We start from the raw sequence: 14,837 nt of genomic DNA on the forward strand, positions 1-14,837 counted from the left end.
GGAAGACTGTTATCATGTCGCTCCTATTCCTTTCTTTTGATTAAGCTAGATTTACCCAACAACCCTTCTTGTTGGTTCTCTGTGGTCATAGCAACATTTCTGGTGGTAGATGGATGTGAACCAAGAAAGATGCCAGCGTTATAATCTATAGAACAATAAAATACACATTTTGTGGTTCAATTTTGGGAAATGTCTATGCACTCCAGCCTGCTCTGATCATCCATCAACTCCTAGGTTTGATGGTGTGAGAAAAGAGATGTTTTCTTCCTGTTTACAGCAGGGGGAAAAAATCATAATTAAAAAACATTGGCTAGTTCCATCTGCCAAATACTTATCAACCATTCCAATCAGAAATTGGGATGTAGATTGTATATAATGTGCCACGTATGGCACCTGTTTAAGAGACCAAGTAGGCATTGTCACTTCCATATAATAGAAAATAGAATAACAGAGTTGGAAGGGACCTTGGAGGTCTTCTAGTCCAGCCCCCTGCTTAGGCAGGAAACCCTACACCATTTCAGACAAATGGTTATGCAATCTCTTCTTTAAAACTTCCAGTGTTGGAGTATTTACAACTTCTGGAAGCAAGCAGTTCCACTGATTAATTGTTCTAACTGTCAGGAAATTTCTCCTTAATTCTAGGCTGCTTTTCCCCTTGACTGCTTCTTTTTCTTCCCTCAGGTGCTTTGGAGAATAGCCTGACTCCCTCTTCTTTGGGGCAGCCCCTGAGATATTGGAACACTGCTACCATGACTCCCCTAGTCCTTCTTTTCATCAGAGTAGACATACCCAATTCCTACAACTGTTCTTCATATGTCTTAGTCTCCAGTCCCCTAATCTTCTTTGTTGCTTTTCTCTGCACTCTTTCCAGAGTCTCAACATCTTTTTTATATCATAGCGCGACCAAAACGGGATGCAGTATTCCAAGTATGGCCCTACCAAGGCATTATAAAGTGGTATTAACACCTCATGTGATCTTGATTCTATCCCTCTTGTTTATGCAGCTTACAACTGTGTTGGCTTTTGGTCTCCCTAGAGTCAATCATATTATGGCATTACCGGTAGTTACTGGGGTCTGAAGAATGTAGATAATTGTAGGAGCAGACATCCCAGTTAAAAAGGGGGTTTATATCAACTGGCCAGTAGTGGCATTTGCCGGTTCGCCGAACTGTGCAGAATCATAACAACCGGTACACCCGAACCGTTGTAAACAGGCGGTAGCCCACCTCTGACTGAGACATATAAAGTGGTTTTGAAAATAAAATATGGTTGTGGTTAGGAATGATCCTTGACTGAAACCCTAGGCAAGCCTGGAAAATAAAATATTATTCTAGTGACAAAGGCTCTGAACATCCAAATTTGGAAGTTCATCATGGCCTCTGCACTGCTTCAGAAGACTCTGCCAGGGTCATTTGACACTCCAAAGGAGTGCTCCAAACTCAGCCAGATGGAGAACGATTTTCTTGGACACATTCCCAGACCTCCAACTGATCTTTTGTAGTTGTGTGTATGTGTGTGTGTGTGTGTGTGTGTGTGTGTTTGTAATTGAACTTACAGGACATTGAACATGTTTGCAGATTGGCTGTTGTCCCCTAATAATCTGAACTCTTTATGTTTACTAGGACCACCACAGAGAACGGTGTCTCCCAAACAAGAGCATGAAGATCGCAAACACGAAAAGGTGACGGACAAAGGAAGCGAGAGCGGAACGTCCTGCAATGAATTGTCCACTTCCAGTTGCGAGAGCCATTCCGAAGCGAGCACGCCTCAAGAGAATGCGACTAGCGCTCAGCAGCCCACGAGCCACGAGTCCAATACCCTGACATTGGATCGCCCATCGAAGAAGGCTCCGGTCCAGAAAATGCCCCCGCCAGACAAACGTCGAAACAGCGAACTTTTCCAGACTCTGATGAGTAAGTCCAGAGAAACAAACCTTTCCAAGAAAAAGGTCTCGGAGAAGCTCAGCGTTGAAGAAGAGATGAAAAAATGTATTCAGGAGTTTAAAAATATTCACATCCCCGACGATTTCCCAGAAAGGAAACGTCCGTGGCAATCTGAACTGTTGCAAAAATATGGGCTATAGTTTTTCGATATTGCATCTCATGTCCATGGTGCATTAGGTATCTGTTCCATTGCTGGTTTACTTGTTGGTCTTCTCCTTGGACTTCTGCGGCTTCTTTCTTTCTGTGAACTGGATAGGACATGAGTTGACTCTTTCTTTCTTTCTTTCTTTTTTTAAAGGATAGGATTAATGAAAATAAAACCTAGATCCTTTTATAATAGTTAACAAATGCATGGTCAAGACATTTGGGGGTTTAAGCCTTCTCATCCATGGAATAAATATATCATCTGGTCGCTCACCATTTTATATATGTTACAGCAGTGATATAAAGTTCCACAGCACAAAACGATGGGTCTAAGGCAGGGGTGGGGAACAATGGCCCTTTTATGACTTGTGGACTTCAACTCCCAGAATTCCCAAGCCAGCATGGTAACCAATGGCCCTTTTATGACTTGTGGACTTCAACTCCCAGAATTCCAGAGCCAGAATCGCCCTTTTATGACTTGTGGACTTCAACTCCCAGAATTCCCAAGCCAGCATGGGGAACGATGGCCCTTTTATGACTTGTGGACTTCAACTCCCAGAATTCCCAAGCCAGCATGGGGAACAATGGCCCTTTTATGACTTGTGGACTTCAGCTCCCACAATTCCCGAGCCAGTTCCCCGACTCTGCCTTAGAATCTTTCATATTAAAATGGCGGCCTCAGGAATTCTGGGAGTTGAAGTCCAAAAGTCAACAAGGGGCCATCATTCCCTATCTCTGCCTTAGAACCTGAGTCTTACATATTAAAATGTCCAGGTCAGGAATTCTGGGAGTTGAAGTCCACAAGTCATCAAGGGGCCATTGTTCCCCCACCTCTGCCTTAGAACCTTTCATATTAAACTGGCGTCCTCAAGAATTCTGGGAGTTGAAGTCCACAAGTCAAAAAGGGACCATGCTTCCCCCAACTGTGGTCTAGAGATACGGGATAGTATTTGGCACAAACACATTTTTAAAAATTAGCACAATGAAGGAAGCTTCCATTTTGCATGAGCCCAATAGGGACAAGTGGCTCACATGAGGGAACAAAAGGTTGCGTGCTTCTGGGATAAACATTTTGTTCGTTGCCAAGATTATAACTTGTAAAATGCCTTTGGAATTGAACTATGAGGATTTGTGTATGGCTGTGTGTTTGTTTTGTGAGGATGGTGTAAATATGCCTTATATTGTTAAATGATCATGTTAAATGACGTTCATCTAATTAATGTTTGCCAGGGTTATTTCTGTGAAATGCAAAAAAATTATCAGCGGATTGTGAAACTGGTTTGATGATCTGAAAATCTTCTGTTTTCATGTTAATCAGCGATGTTGGAAAAATTAAAAATAAACATGCTCTTAATCCATTGGTTTAAAGGGGCCTATTGTTAAACTTTCCTGATTGATTGATTGCCGTTTGAACCTTCAAATAACATTTTAAGATTTTACTCAAGGTCCTCATGATTCATTTATTTTGCTAACGTAAATAACACGTTATAGACCAAATGAATAATGCTATGAGTTTGAGCTTTAATTAAAATGTTCAAGAGAATTTCACCAAGTTAGGAAAAAAGACAACATTCAGAATAGCTGTGTTAAAATCTCACCATGGTTGCACAATTCTTATCCGGCAAAGAAAATAGTATTTCTGAGACTTGATAGTAAATTAGTGTATGATACTAAATTATCCCTAATAAGAAACAGCCATCAACATACATTTCTCAATGTATGAATAATAATACATCAGGGTGACACAAAACAATCTAGCAAATCAGGTTTTATTATAAATTAAGAATTTGTAGAGAAAAGTGAAATATCGCTGTTATTGAATTTTTAAAAAAATATGCAGACAATTTGTTTTCTTAATTTGACTGTTTCACACCTTTGTTTGCCACACAGTTGTTTCTTCGATAATTTAAATCTGTACATCACCGTTGGAAGAATTCCTTGGTGACACGAGTGTGGAAATATTTTCAAGTCCTGAGATTTTGTAGCCTGTTTTATTTCGCGAGTTCAATCTACATGTTTAGGAACACAATTTTGCAGTTTTGACTGATTCAATAAACATTGCCCTAGGAAGTCTATAAATTTTATACACAAAATACCCCATGCAGTTGTGGAATCAAATAACCAATATCTGAAATATCCCCCTCTAAATCAAACAAATCGGAACTGTCTCATGCTTATGTCACATCTCATTAAAGATGTCAGAACAAGGTTTAGTCATAACTACACAGTTCAACCAGTGTAACAACCAGTTTGGTGAGCGCGTGCAGGCAGCGTTTGAAAACCACATATTTTCAGCTCTAAAACTTCCCTTCTGCTGCAGCCCTGGTAAGTAAAACAGCTTATGCGCAGCAATTCACTGTGTGCCGCACAAATTAGTTGGGCTGCAAAACATGGAAATATAGGACAGATTAGGGCAGGGGTGAGTGGGAGGGCATACTAATCACCGGAACTACTGGTTCACCCGAACTGGTCCGTACCGGCTGAATCCCACCCCTGTAACTACATAATTGAAACTGAAGCATTACAGTGGATAAATTCTAACTGTGATTTATGTACCAATCCAAATCTTTTCCCTTTCTCTTCTGCTTTCCTTTTTCTTTGCCCTTGACTATACAACAGTTTGTTTAGGGAATCAGAAAGCATGACAAAAATTCTTTAATTTCACAATATCTAGACAGACTTAACCATAGGAAAATGGGACAATCCTAGACCAGGCCAAGTCCAGAAACATCAGGGAATTTCTAGAAGCCTGGCACTCTGACAAATTCGCCATCAATAGACACGGATACATGAAAAACATAGACTATAGACCAGGGGTCTCAAACACAATTTATAGACTATGCAGAAGAGATAATCAACCAGCCCAAAAGAGAACAAAAAAAGACTTCAGTATTTCTTTACCAGGAATCAGCAACCAGATCAGCATAGATTTAACTCCAAGGCTAACACCAGACCAACACGGCTTAACAACTGTAGCCAGAAAGGTCTTAAAATGAGGCCAAAGTCACTTAACCCCTGTCTCACTTAGCAACAGAAATTTCTCCTTAGTTCCAGGTTGCTTCTTTCCTTGATGAGTTTCCATTTGAACTCAGTTGTCATAAGGCGAGCACGACTTGTATTGCCATGGAAATGAATTTTTTTAGCAGGCTCCACCCTGGGTGACCTTCTGGGTTTAATGGTTGCTCAGACGGTCTTTGAAAATGCAGCATAATATCAGCGTACTGCCTTTTTCTGCATTAAAGCGAGCAAAACAAAAAAAAAAGCATGTGGCACATAACTGAGGAAGGAATAGCAGATGTGAGACATTCGACCTTGTTGGGACAACAAATAGAAATGTCATTCGGGGCTTCAGTTAATTCCAAAGGTGGGCTGCTACCGGTTCGCACCAGTTTGAGCGAACCGGTGGTTAATTTTATGGCCGGTTCGGTGAACCAGCAAATCGCACCCCTGGCTGGCCCCACCCACCCACCCCTCCCCTCTCAGGAGGTCTCCTTGCAGCCCATTTTGGATCGCAGGTAAGTGCAGGGCCCGTATGGAAGCTTGGGGAGGCCAAAAAACCGGGTTCCTGGAAGTTACCAGGCAGAGAACCGGTTGCTAATTTTTTTTTGAAGCCCACCCCTGGTTAATTCCCTGCGATTCTTTTCCCCTAGTTCAATTTTCTGCCTGCCAACATGCACCAATCCAAAGGATTGTCCTTTCTTGTTTTTATTTCCCAGTTTTTGGCTTCCTCCCAACTGGAGGCTTGCCAAGTTCACCGGAAGATTTTAGCGACAAAGCCGATCTTAATCCTTTCTTGGCTGGTTCACAGTATCTATTAATAAAAATGGTCCAGCTTGACTTTCCTTGCTTATGCAAATGGTGTATGCTTTTTCTCCAGCAGAAAAATGAGTGGTCCTCTATTTGCAAAGACATCATACGCAGGGGTGGGATTCAAAATTTTTTAACAACCAGTTCTGTGGACGTGGCTTAGGTGGTGGGCATGGCTTGGTGGTCATGTGACTGGGTGGACATGGCTTGATGGTTATGTGATTGGCTGGATGTGGCCAACTCAATATCACTCACATTGAGGCACGCATCTCCTCACCTGGCCTCTCATGACTGTGGGGATGCTGCAATAGTTGTAAGTGTGAAAAATGGTCATAAGTCACTTTTTTCAGTGCCATTGTAACTTTGAATGGTCACTCCACACAAACAAAGTACCAGCAAAGGAGGGGAAAAAAACTCCAGAGAGGTTCCTGAGACAGGAAGTCTAGTCCTGCCAAGAATGTAATAAGGGTTAATGGAGAGGCAGTTTCTGTAAGCAACACCAGAATGTTTCCTTCCTGACAGGATTAGGCCAGTAATTTCTTGTAACAACTGATTCTTCAAACTGCTTAGAATGTTAACAACCTGTTCTAGCGAATAGGTGCGAATTGGTAGAATCCCACCCCTGATCATACCTTGCAAATGCACGAAAGCTGTAGAAATGTCACCAGGACAAGAAAACAGGGAAAAGGGATTTTGAAAGAAAATACTCTCGGGGGGGGGGGGATTGGGACAAAATGTCACTTTATTTCACAAGGGACACAATCAAAGGGATTCAACTCTTGGCTCTGGCCTGTGTCCATTGTAGAATTTTTTTAAAGGTATGGGGTAGGAGATGCAGAATGGATTGCATGATATACTTTGGAGGCAATTTATTGCAGACAGTTTCCCCAATACATCCGTCACAGAATCAAGATCACGTGAAGTGTTAATACCACTCTATAAGGCCACACTTGGAATAATGCATCCAGGTTTGGTCACCGCTTTATAAAAAAGACGTTGAGACTCTAGAAAGAATGCAGAGAAGAGCAATAAAGAGGATTAGGGGACTGGAGGATAAAACATATGAAGAATGGCTGCTGGAATGGGTATGTCTACTTTGATGAAAAGAAGGACTAAGGGATGATACGATATATCAAGGGTTGCCACAAAGAAGAAAGGGTTAAGCTATTCTCCAAAGCACTTGAAGGCAGGAGAAGAAGCAATGGATGGAAACTGTTATATTCTGGGCATGGGTGTAAGGAACGGAGACGAGTCAGAGAACTAGTGAACTTCAACTCTTTATTAAGGATTAAGAACAGAGCCAAAAAACCTTGGGCAGCAGCAGCCCTTTTATAGAGCTGGCTGCTGACCTGTTAACCAATGACTTGTGTCCAAATGCTTAACTTTTGCCCAATGAGAGATGTTAAACTAATAGCCAATCAGGTTGCTCCGTAAGGACCAATCCCTGTTCGCTATCCAAGGGCCAATCAAAGGTGCAGGATTACAAGCCTGCTTATCATTAGGTTGATAAGTTTTATTAAATAGTTTTTGTTAGTTCATAACAGAAACTCATCAAGGAAAGAAGCAACCTGGAACTAAGGAGAAATTTCCTAACAATGAGAACAATTAATCAGTGGAACAACTTGCCTCCAGAAGTTGTGGATGCTTCAACACTGTTTTTAAGAAGAGATTGGATAACCCTTTGTCTCAAATGGAATAGGGTTTCCCGCCTGAGCAGGGGGTTGGACTAGATGACCTCCAAGGTCCCATCCCTTCCTGTTTCCCTCATCTGTCTTCAGAATGGATCAAGGTCACCTGCTCCTTGGTGTCATGTCCCCAGAGTCTTGCTGCGTCTCATGCAGTCTAACACAACTGGGATCCTGCAACTAAGTCACAACATTGGTGTCAGTCAGTCACACAGTGCTCAGGGACATTATTTCACCTGTCACACATATCCTGCAAAACAGGAAAGTAGGCGGCAGTTACCGTTTCCCTTTCCCCCATCAAATAATTCATTATGTTTTGGTTTCGTATAACAACTTTAGCAAAGATCTACCCAGTAAGTGCTTCCTGGAACAATCAGAATGCAAAAACGGAAATGGCCCAAGTGCTGGGAAAAAAATTGCAAACCATTTATCTGCTAAAAGACCACAGGTTCTGTCTTTCAGCGGCTCGATGCAGAAACTAAATTATATTTCAGAAGAGATAATGTGTCTCGTTTCCATTACTTATCCCCTAAGCTCGAAGTGTGTTCAGAAAAACATGAGATCTTTTGTCCTCCTTGTTTAAAGAGATGATTGCGGCTCTTTGGCAATTATGCATGTCATGAGCGGATGGTCCTTAGATGCTGCCTGCACCGGGTTGCTTTCTTGCAGGTGTTTCATGACCAGGCTAGGCCACACCATCAGGGGCCCGAGAGAGTGAGGTGTCCTGGCTGCTTATATATAAAAGCTCCGGTCAGATCATGTGCAGGTGCAGATGGCTGAGGAGAGCGAGGACTCTGATGAAGGGCCAGGACCATCAGGGAGTGGACTGCTGCCTTCAGAGATTGTGGGGGCTGGCAGCAGCGATGAGGAGGTTCCCAAGGAGCCTGTGCCAAGTGCATGTGCACAAAGGATTGCTCAGAGGAGAGAACAATTACAGCAGCGCAGGTGACTCAGGAGTAAGGCTGCAAGGTAATGGCTTCTTCCTCAAGAGGATAAAAGCCAAGTTTGGAAAAGCATTCTTTGCAGATAGCAAAGAAGCTCTTAAGCTCAACTGGTGGACATATTAGTTTGTGTTTGGAGAATCTTGTAAATTAGTTCTTATCTCTGGGTTGGCCATACCTAGTTGGCCATACCTAGTTGGTCATGGCGAGTTGGCTGCAGGAAGTTGGCTGTGGTGAGTCATCCCATTCTGTCTGGAGGGGAGGGGGAAAACTTAGAAGGAAAGTGAAAGTAATGGAAGTAAAAGCACCTCTCGGAGATGGCGAGCAGTTGGCCAGAAAACTTGGTCCTTGCCTGGAGCCTCCTGGCCAACTCAAACTTACCCTCCTCCTCTGAATTCGTGGGGTCCAGGGCCTGATCCTTGACTCTCTTTCTCCCATTCCATAAATCCAGATCATCATCTCCTTTTAATGACCCCATAATCCCTTGTGGGGTGGAGTCTGGGCAACTGAATGCAGCTGAGTATTTCCTGGCCGGATGCACTTCCTGTTGCCAGTGCGGAGTTATATTCAGCATATATTCTCAACATGCCCAGAGAGGGAAACATCATTCTCTACCTAGGATCAAACTCACAGCTTCCTGATTGTGAGGCGAGAACTTCTTCTCTAGGCCACCGCACCGTTCATTTGCTAAATCCAGATCCCAGATGTAAATTCAACTGGCGTATGGCAGGACAAAAATCAATCAACAGGCATCTCCAGATGTTATTAAGGCTACTAATCAATAACTCTCAGCAGCCCTCGTGACAGGCATGTTTATTGCTAGCAACATCTGCTTTCCCTCCCCAACATCTGCACGGTGTCAGGATTTGACAGCAGACTTGAGAAGTCTCCCCTGTTAACGTGTTGGTGTTTGTAGAACGCATTCTTTGACACTGTCAAGATGGAAAAATCTCTGTGATAAACAGGCAAAGGTAGTCTTAATAACTCTCCAAAGACCAAACCTCGTTCTGTCTTTCTCGAACAAGGAAGCCGATCTGAATGTGACACTCAACCTTTTATCAGGAAAGTCGGCTCACCCGTTTCGATCTAATTGGCGGAGATGCCCCTCACCTGAGTAAGGGATTTAACGGTTGAAAAGCTGGGTGACAGTTACAAGAACAAGAATATTATTCTTCTGCAGATTTTGCAAAGGACATATGAAGTTGTTAGAAATCCCTGGGTAATTTGTGGGTGAATTGCTTTCCCTGGCTACTGTTCAATATTCCTCAATTTATGTACATACTAACTGCTTTGATTAAAGAAAAACAAAATGCAGCTATTACTTGGAAACCACTTCTGGACTTTGTGCTTGAGGTGGAAAAAACCAAACCGTTGATTTTGGCTTTTACTGATGAGATAGGTTTGTTGTTATAGAAATGGCTAGTATGTAAAAATAAAAAGTTGAGGTTTGATGTTATCATCTTATTCTACTGTACCAAAGGGAAGGAAATCAATGTCTTTTCTTCTTTCCCCCCTTTATTTCCCCTCCTCCTGGCGTACCTCTGTAATTTGTAATGTTCCATAAAATCATTGACTGCCATTTGTCAGAAATGGTGAAGGGCCTCCTGCTTGGGCAGGGGAGGGGTTGGACTAGATGACCTACAAGGTCACTTCCAACTCTATTAATCTAATCTAATCATTTGCAGAAGATTTCAGGGGATAGTGGGGGAAAAAAAGCAGCAGTTAGAAATGGGAAACAACAGATCGAGATTTATTAATAAAGGAAAGGGGAGAATTTAAAATGAAGTCAAGAGAACAATGAGTAGAGAGGAATTTCCTTTCCGATGGTTTTCATATGCACAACTAAGAGAAAGATTTAATGCAGGTAGATAATGGGGCTCGAGTGATGTAAGACAGAATTTGGGAATGAATTATGTACCAATCAGTGGTGTCTTTCCAAATTTTTGCCTACCGGTTTTATGTACGGTTCTATGCGTGCATGTTTTGCGTACATATAAATGAGTGTAAGATCGACAAAAAGTTTCTTACCTCCGCTGAGGCACACCAAATGTGCAATTCCCGTGTGTGCAAATGAGACAATAACCGTCAAAAACCTGTTTCTTACCTTCGCCGAGGCACTCCAAACGCACAATTCATGCCTGGATCAGCTGAGCTAATAAACAACAGAATATAGGAGAGATGAGAGGTAAGGAGCGGGTGGGCGGAGCCAGACAGAGGTGGTATTTGCCGGTTCTCTGAACCAGTCAAAATTTTCACTACAGGGACACTAGAACCAGTCTGAACCGGCTGAATTCCACCTCTGGTACCAATGATGAACATACAAGGACCACAAAAGAGACAATTTGCCTTCCATTTCATATTTTTTCACCTCCCGTGCTTAGGATCTTGAGTCATCCCTGTCTAAAGATCCAGAGAAGGAAAGTAGAATCATGTTTAGTAAGACAAGCCTTGATATATTCCAATGTGATACTCTACAGCAGGGGTCGCCAACCTTTTGGACCTCAGGGACCAACAAACTCCTAATTTTAAATCCCGCAGACCAGAGACCCTGGGACCCCCCCCCCAAAAAAAAGTCTGCAGGAAAATTCCCTACCCTGTTTTCATACCAATCAATCATTCTTTATTTGGGATCACAGGATACTGTCTCCAGCTCCATTCTCATGGGGAGGGAGATAGAGACTTTTGGCTGCACGCAAGGAAAGCAGCAGAAGTCTTTCTTTCTCTCCCCAAATTCCACCAGAAATGAGTCTTTGTGAGACTTGTTGCACTGGTGCAGCCTCTTGGAGCAAGATGCCTTGCAGGATCCCAAAGACTCATTTCTGGTGGAGTTTGGGGGAGAGAAAGACAGACTTTTGCTGCTTTCCTTGCATGCAGTCAAAAGCAGAAGAAGAAAGAAGTGGAAAGAAGCAGCCCGGTGGCCAGGCAAGGTACCTGGAGTGAGTGGGGCAAGTCCTCCCCCTCCACCCTTTCTCCCCTTCCCTCACTACCTCATGTTGTTTGCAATGCAAGTGGCGCAAGCCTTGTGTTTCCATGGGCCATGTGGGTGGCGCAGCCTTGTGTTCCTGCACATCCTGGATTAATTGCTTTGGGGGTAACATTTCTCTGCGGACCACCAAAAATTTCTCATGGACCATCAGTGGTCCCCGGCCCACTGGTTGGTGACCACTGCTCTACAGGACTTTACAGATCATAATCGGATTGTTGAATTGGGATTAAACCAATGTGTTGGTTGCCAAAATAAATATAATTCTGCTGTAATGACATTTCCTGCCAACAGTGTGACTTGTATATACTGTATGTATGTATGTATGTATGTATGTATGTATTCTAATTGTGGTGATCCGGGCATGCATGACTGTCACCAGAATTTAATCAAATTACACCAGAAGATTACACCAGAATAGGAAGTAGAATTCAGTCCTCTTAATTTGGTACTCTTGCTAGTTATTTTTCTGCTTTCCTTAAAGGACATTATCTGCTTTGGTGAATATTTTTTTAAATCTGTCAAATTAAATGGGTCATTAGTTTGCTTGTGCCTCATTTACTGTATAATCTTATTTTGATCCCAGTCTTCAGTGAACATTAATGGATATTGATCCGTTGTTTTAAGTGTGGAATAACATATTTAGTTTAATGGATGGTATAATATCTTCATAATGGCTGGATGGTAAACAGAAGGCCCTCATTATTTCACAGGGATACGTGAAGTCTGGGGTTGATTCTGCAGTTGATGGAATATTTGAGTATTGTAAGAAGTTTGTCCCAAATATGCTTTTTCAGGAGGCAACTGGACTTTCTTGTTTTTTCTTAGAAGACATTTTGCTTCTCATCCAAGAAGCTTCTTCAGCTCTGACTGGAAGGTGAGGAAGGGAAGGATTGATATTCCTTGCAGACAGTTGGTCATTTGCATCCTTTTTAGAGGGTCATTGAGGCCACTTGGAGGTTTATCTGTGTCCTCAAAATTACCTGAGTAGTGCTAATGATTCCTGTAGTCTGCAATTTTTTTCCTCTGGAAATCCATCCCTACTCCCATCCCATTCCAAGAGTGTTCATCCCAAATTGTGTAGCTAAAATTTTGTAGAGATTCTCAGTCCTCCAGGTCATGGTTGTCCCAAAAGTGCATTTTCAGGAGACAATTAGACCTTCTTCTTATTTTTTTTTCTTTGAAGCAAATGACCAGCTGTCTGCAAAGAGTATACATTCTTCCACTCCCCATCATCCAGTCAGAGCTGAAGAAGATTCTTGGATGAGAAGCAAAACGTCTTCAAAGAATAGCAAGAAAGTCTAGTTGCCTCTTGAAAAAGCACCTTTGGGACAACCTGGATGGCTGAGAATCTCTACAGACTTTTTACCTATACAATTTGGGATGAACACCTTTTGAATGGTGTGGGAGTAGGAATGGATTTCCAGAAGAAAATTTGCAGACTACCAAGGAACCAGGAGCCCCACTCAGGTGACTCTGAGGTCACAGACAAACCTCCAAGTGGCCTCAATGGCTCTCTAAAAGGATGCAAATGACCAGCTGTCTGCAAGGAGTATCAATCTTTCCGTCCCCCACCATCCTGTCAGAGCTGAAGAAGCTTCTTGGAAGAGAAGCAAAATGTCTTCTAAGAAAAATCAGAAAGTCCAATTGCCTCCTGAAAAAAGCACCTTTGGGACAACCACGAGCTGGAGGACTGAGAACTTCTGCAGACTTGTAGGAAGTTTGCTCTGAAAATAAGAAATGTCTGTCTTTCGCAAGTAGAGAAAGATCGTAGCTCGGTGAAAAACCCCCCGTTTTGATCATTAGAGGCTCCAAATTCAAATCCTTCATGAAAAATGCCCTGTGGCTTTTGCTTTGACTAATAGGGCCCCTTCAATTCCATCCCAGTCTGCCAACCGGAGATGGGACGTTTCATGCACAAAATAGGATTTTTCATACTTCTGTCTTAGCCAAGTGTGGGCTTCAAAAATGTCAGCAACGGGTTCTCTGCCCGGTTGCTGGGTGGGCGTGGCCATGGTGGGTGTAGCCTCCTGCACCACAGTGTGTGTGTGGGGGGTGTTTTTGCCCTCCCCAAACTCCTAAGGCTTTCCTTTAGCCTCTGGGAGGGCAAAAACGGCCTCCCCTGGGCTCTGGAGGCCCTCCGGAGGCCAGAAAAGAGCCTGTTTCCGGCCTTCCTGAGCCTCCAGCGGGCTCCATTTTCTCCCCTCTCTGAGCCTCCATGCGGGCCCTGCACTTACCTCACATCCAAAATGGGCCCCATGGAGAGTCCTGGTGTCCGCTTTGGAAGCCATATTCCACACTGCCACATAGCCATGAGAAAGTGGGAGGGTGGGGTGATTTCAATTAAGTAACTCTAAGCAGACAAAATAAAATTCTTTTATTAGTCCAAGGTCATTGAGTTTGGCGCAGGATGAAATAAGGATCTTACTTTTGGATGGATATGATTGGGCCATGTGATGGGATGACGATCAAGGGGGAATGGATTTGTAGTTTGGGAAATCGTGGAAAGCCCGAAAACTTTTAGATTCGGGATTCCACAGATGTGTCAGGTACTATTCTAATAAAGGTACTTTTGAAATATGTTGGTCTCGAACTTACTGATTGGAAGGGAGGTTTGTTGGAACGCTGAGGCCTGGGAGGGGCAGGGCTGGGTGAGTGAGGCCAACCAGAGGTGGGATTTGGCGGTTCACCAAAGCATCCATAATGTTAGCAACGGGTCCGCCCGAACCTGTACGAACTCGTAGCAGCCCACCCCTGGTCTTAGCTGATTCCCCCAACTCCTGCTAGACTCTCTAATGTCCATGTCCCATTTTAGCCTGTTGCCATAAATGTAAAGGTGCAGCTTTTAGCCTTTTTCCTCCTTCATATCAATGTTGATTTTAATAATCTCAGACATGTGCACCTTACCAATGAGTGGGAATTAATGAGAGCCATTATCCACCTGGGGACAAAGATTAATGAGACAGGCCTTCCGTGCCCCACAAATTTACCAGTGCCTCTCCATTTTGAGGATCGGGGAGAAAATACATTCATCATTCTCACGAGAACCAGGTGACTGCTGCCATCCACTTTAAGCCTTAAGCATTAACCATGATCCTGGCGTACAGGTAGGGCAAGAGTGATGGATTTGGCCAAGGGAAACCGGAGTATTTTGTGCAAAGAACATTGGCCCTGGAAGTCCCAAAGGTGCTTTTTTTTTTCCCAAGAGGCAACTGGACTTTCTTGTTTTTTCTTTGAAGACGTTTCCCTTCTCCTCCAAGAAGCTTCTCCAGCTCTGACTGGATGGTGGGGAATGGGAGCTTTATACTCCTTGCAAACAAGCTGGTCATTTGCA

General features: G+C 43.2%; 1 protein-coding gene and 1 long non-coding RNA gene across 2 annotated transcripts in view; one reads left to right on the forward strand and one right to left on the reverse strand.

Moving 5' to 3' along the window:
* The window catches only part of KCTD8 (potassium channel tetramerization domain containing 8), a 46,385-nt gene extending 43,669 nt beyond the window's left edge, over positions 1-2,716 (forward strand). The window contains 1 exon segment of the mRNA XM_087963485.1: positions 1,623-2,716. Coding sequence (XP_087819611.1) covers positions 1,623-2,083 — 461 coding nt within the window. The 3' untranslated portion in view covers positions 2,084-2,716.
* The window catches only part of LOC148130742 (uncharacterized), an 89,896-nt gene that overhangs the window by 28,108 nt on the left and 46,951 nt on the right, over positions 1-14,837 (reverse strand). The gene's annotated exons all lie outside the window — the stretch shown is intronic.

The sequence above is a fragment of the Notechis scutatus genome, chromosome 4 (assembly GCF_049901735.1).
Source record: "Notechis scutatus isolate UNSWTSFEM ecotype Mainland chromosome 4, rNotScu1.2, whole genome shotgun sequence".
Classification (NCBI taxonomy): Eukaryota; Metazoa; Chordata; class Lepidosauria; order Squamata; family Elapidae; genus Notechis; species Notechis scutatus.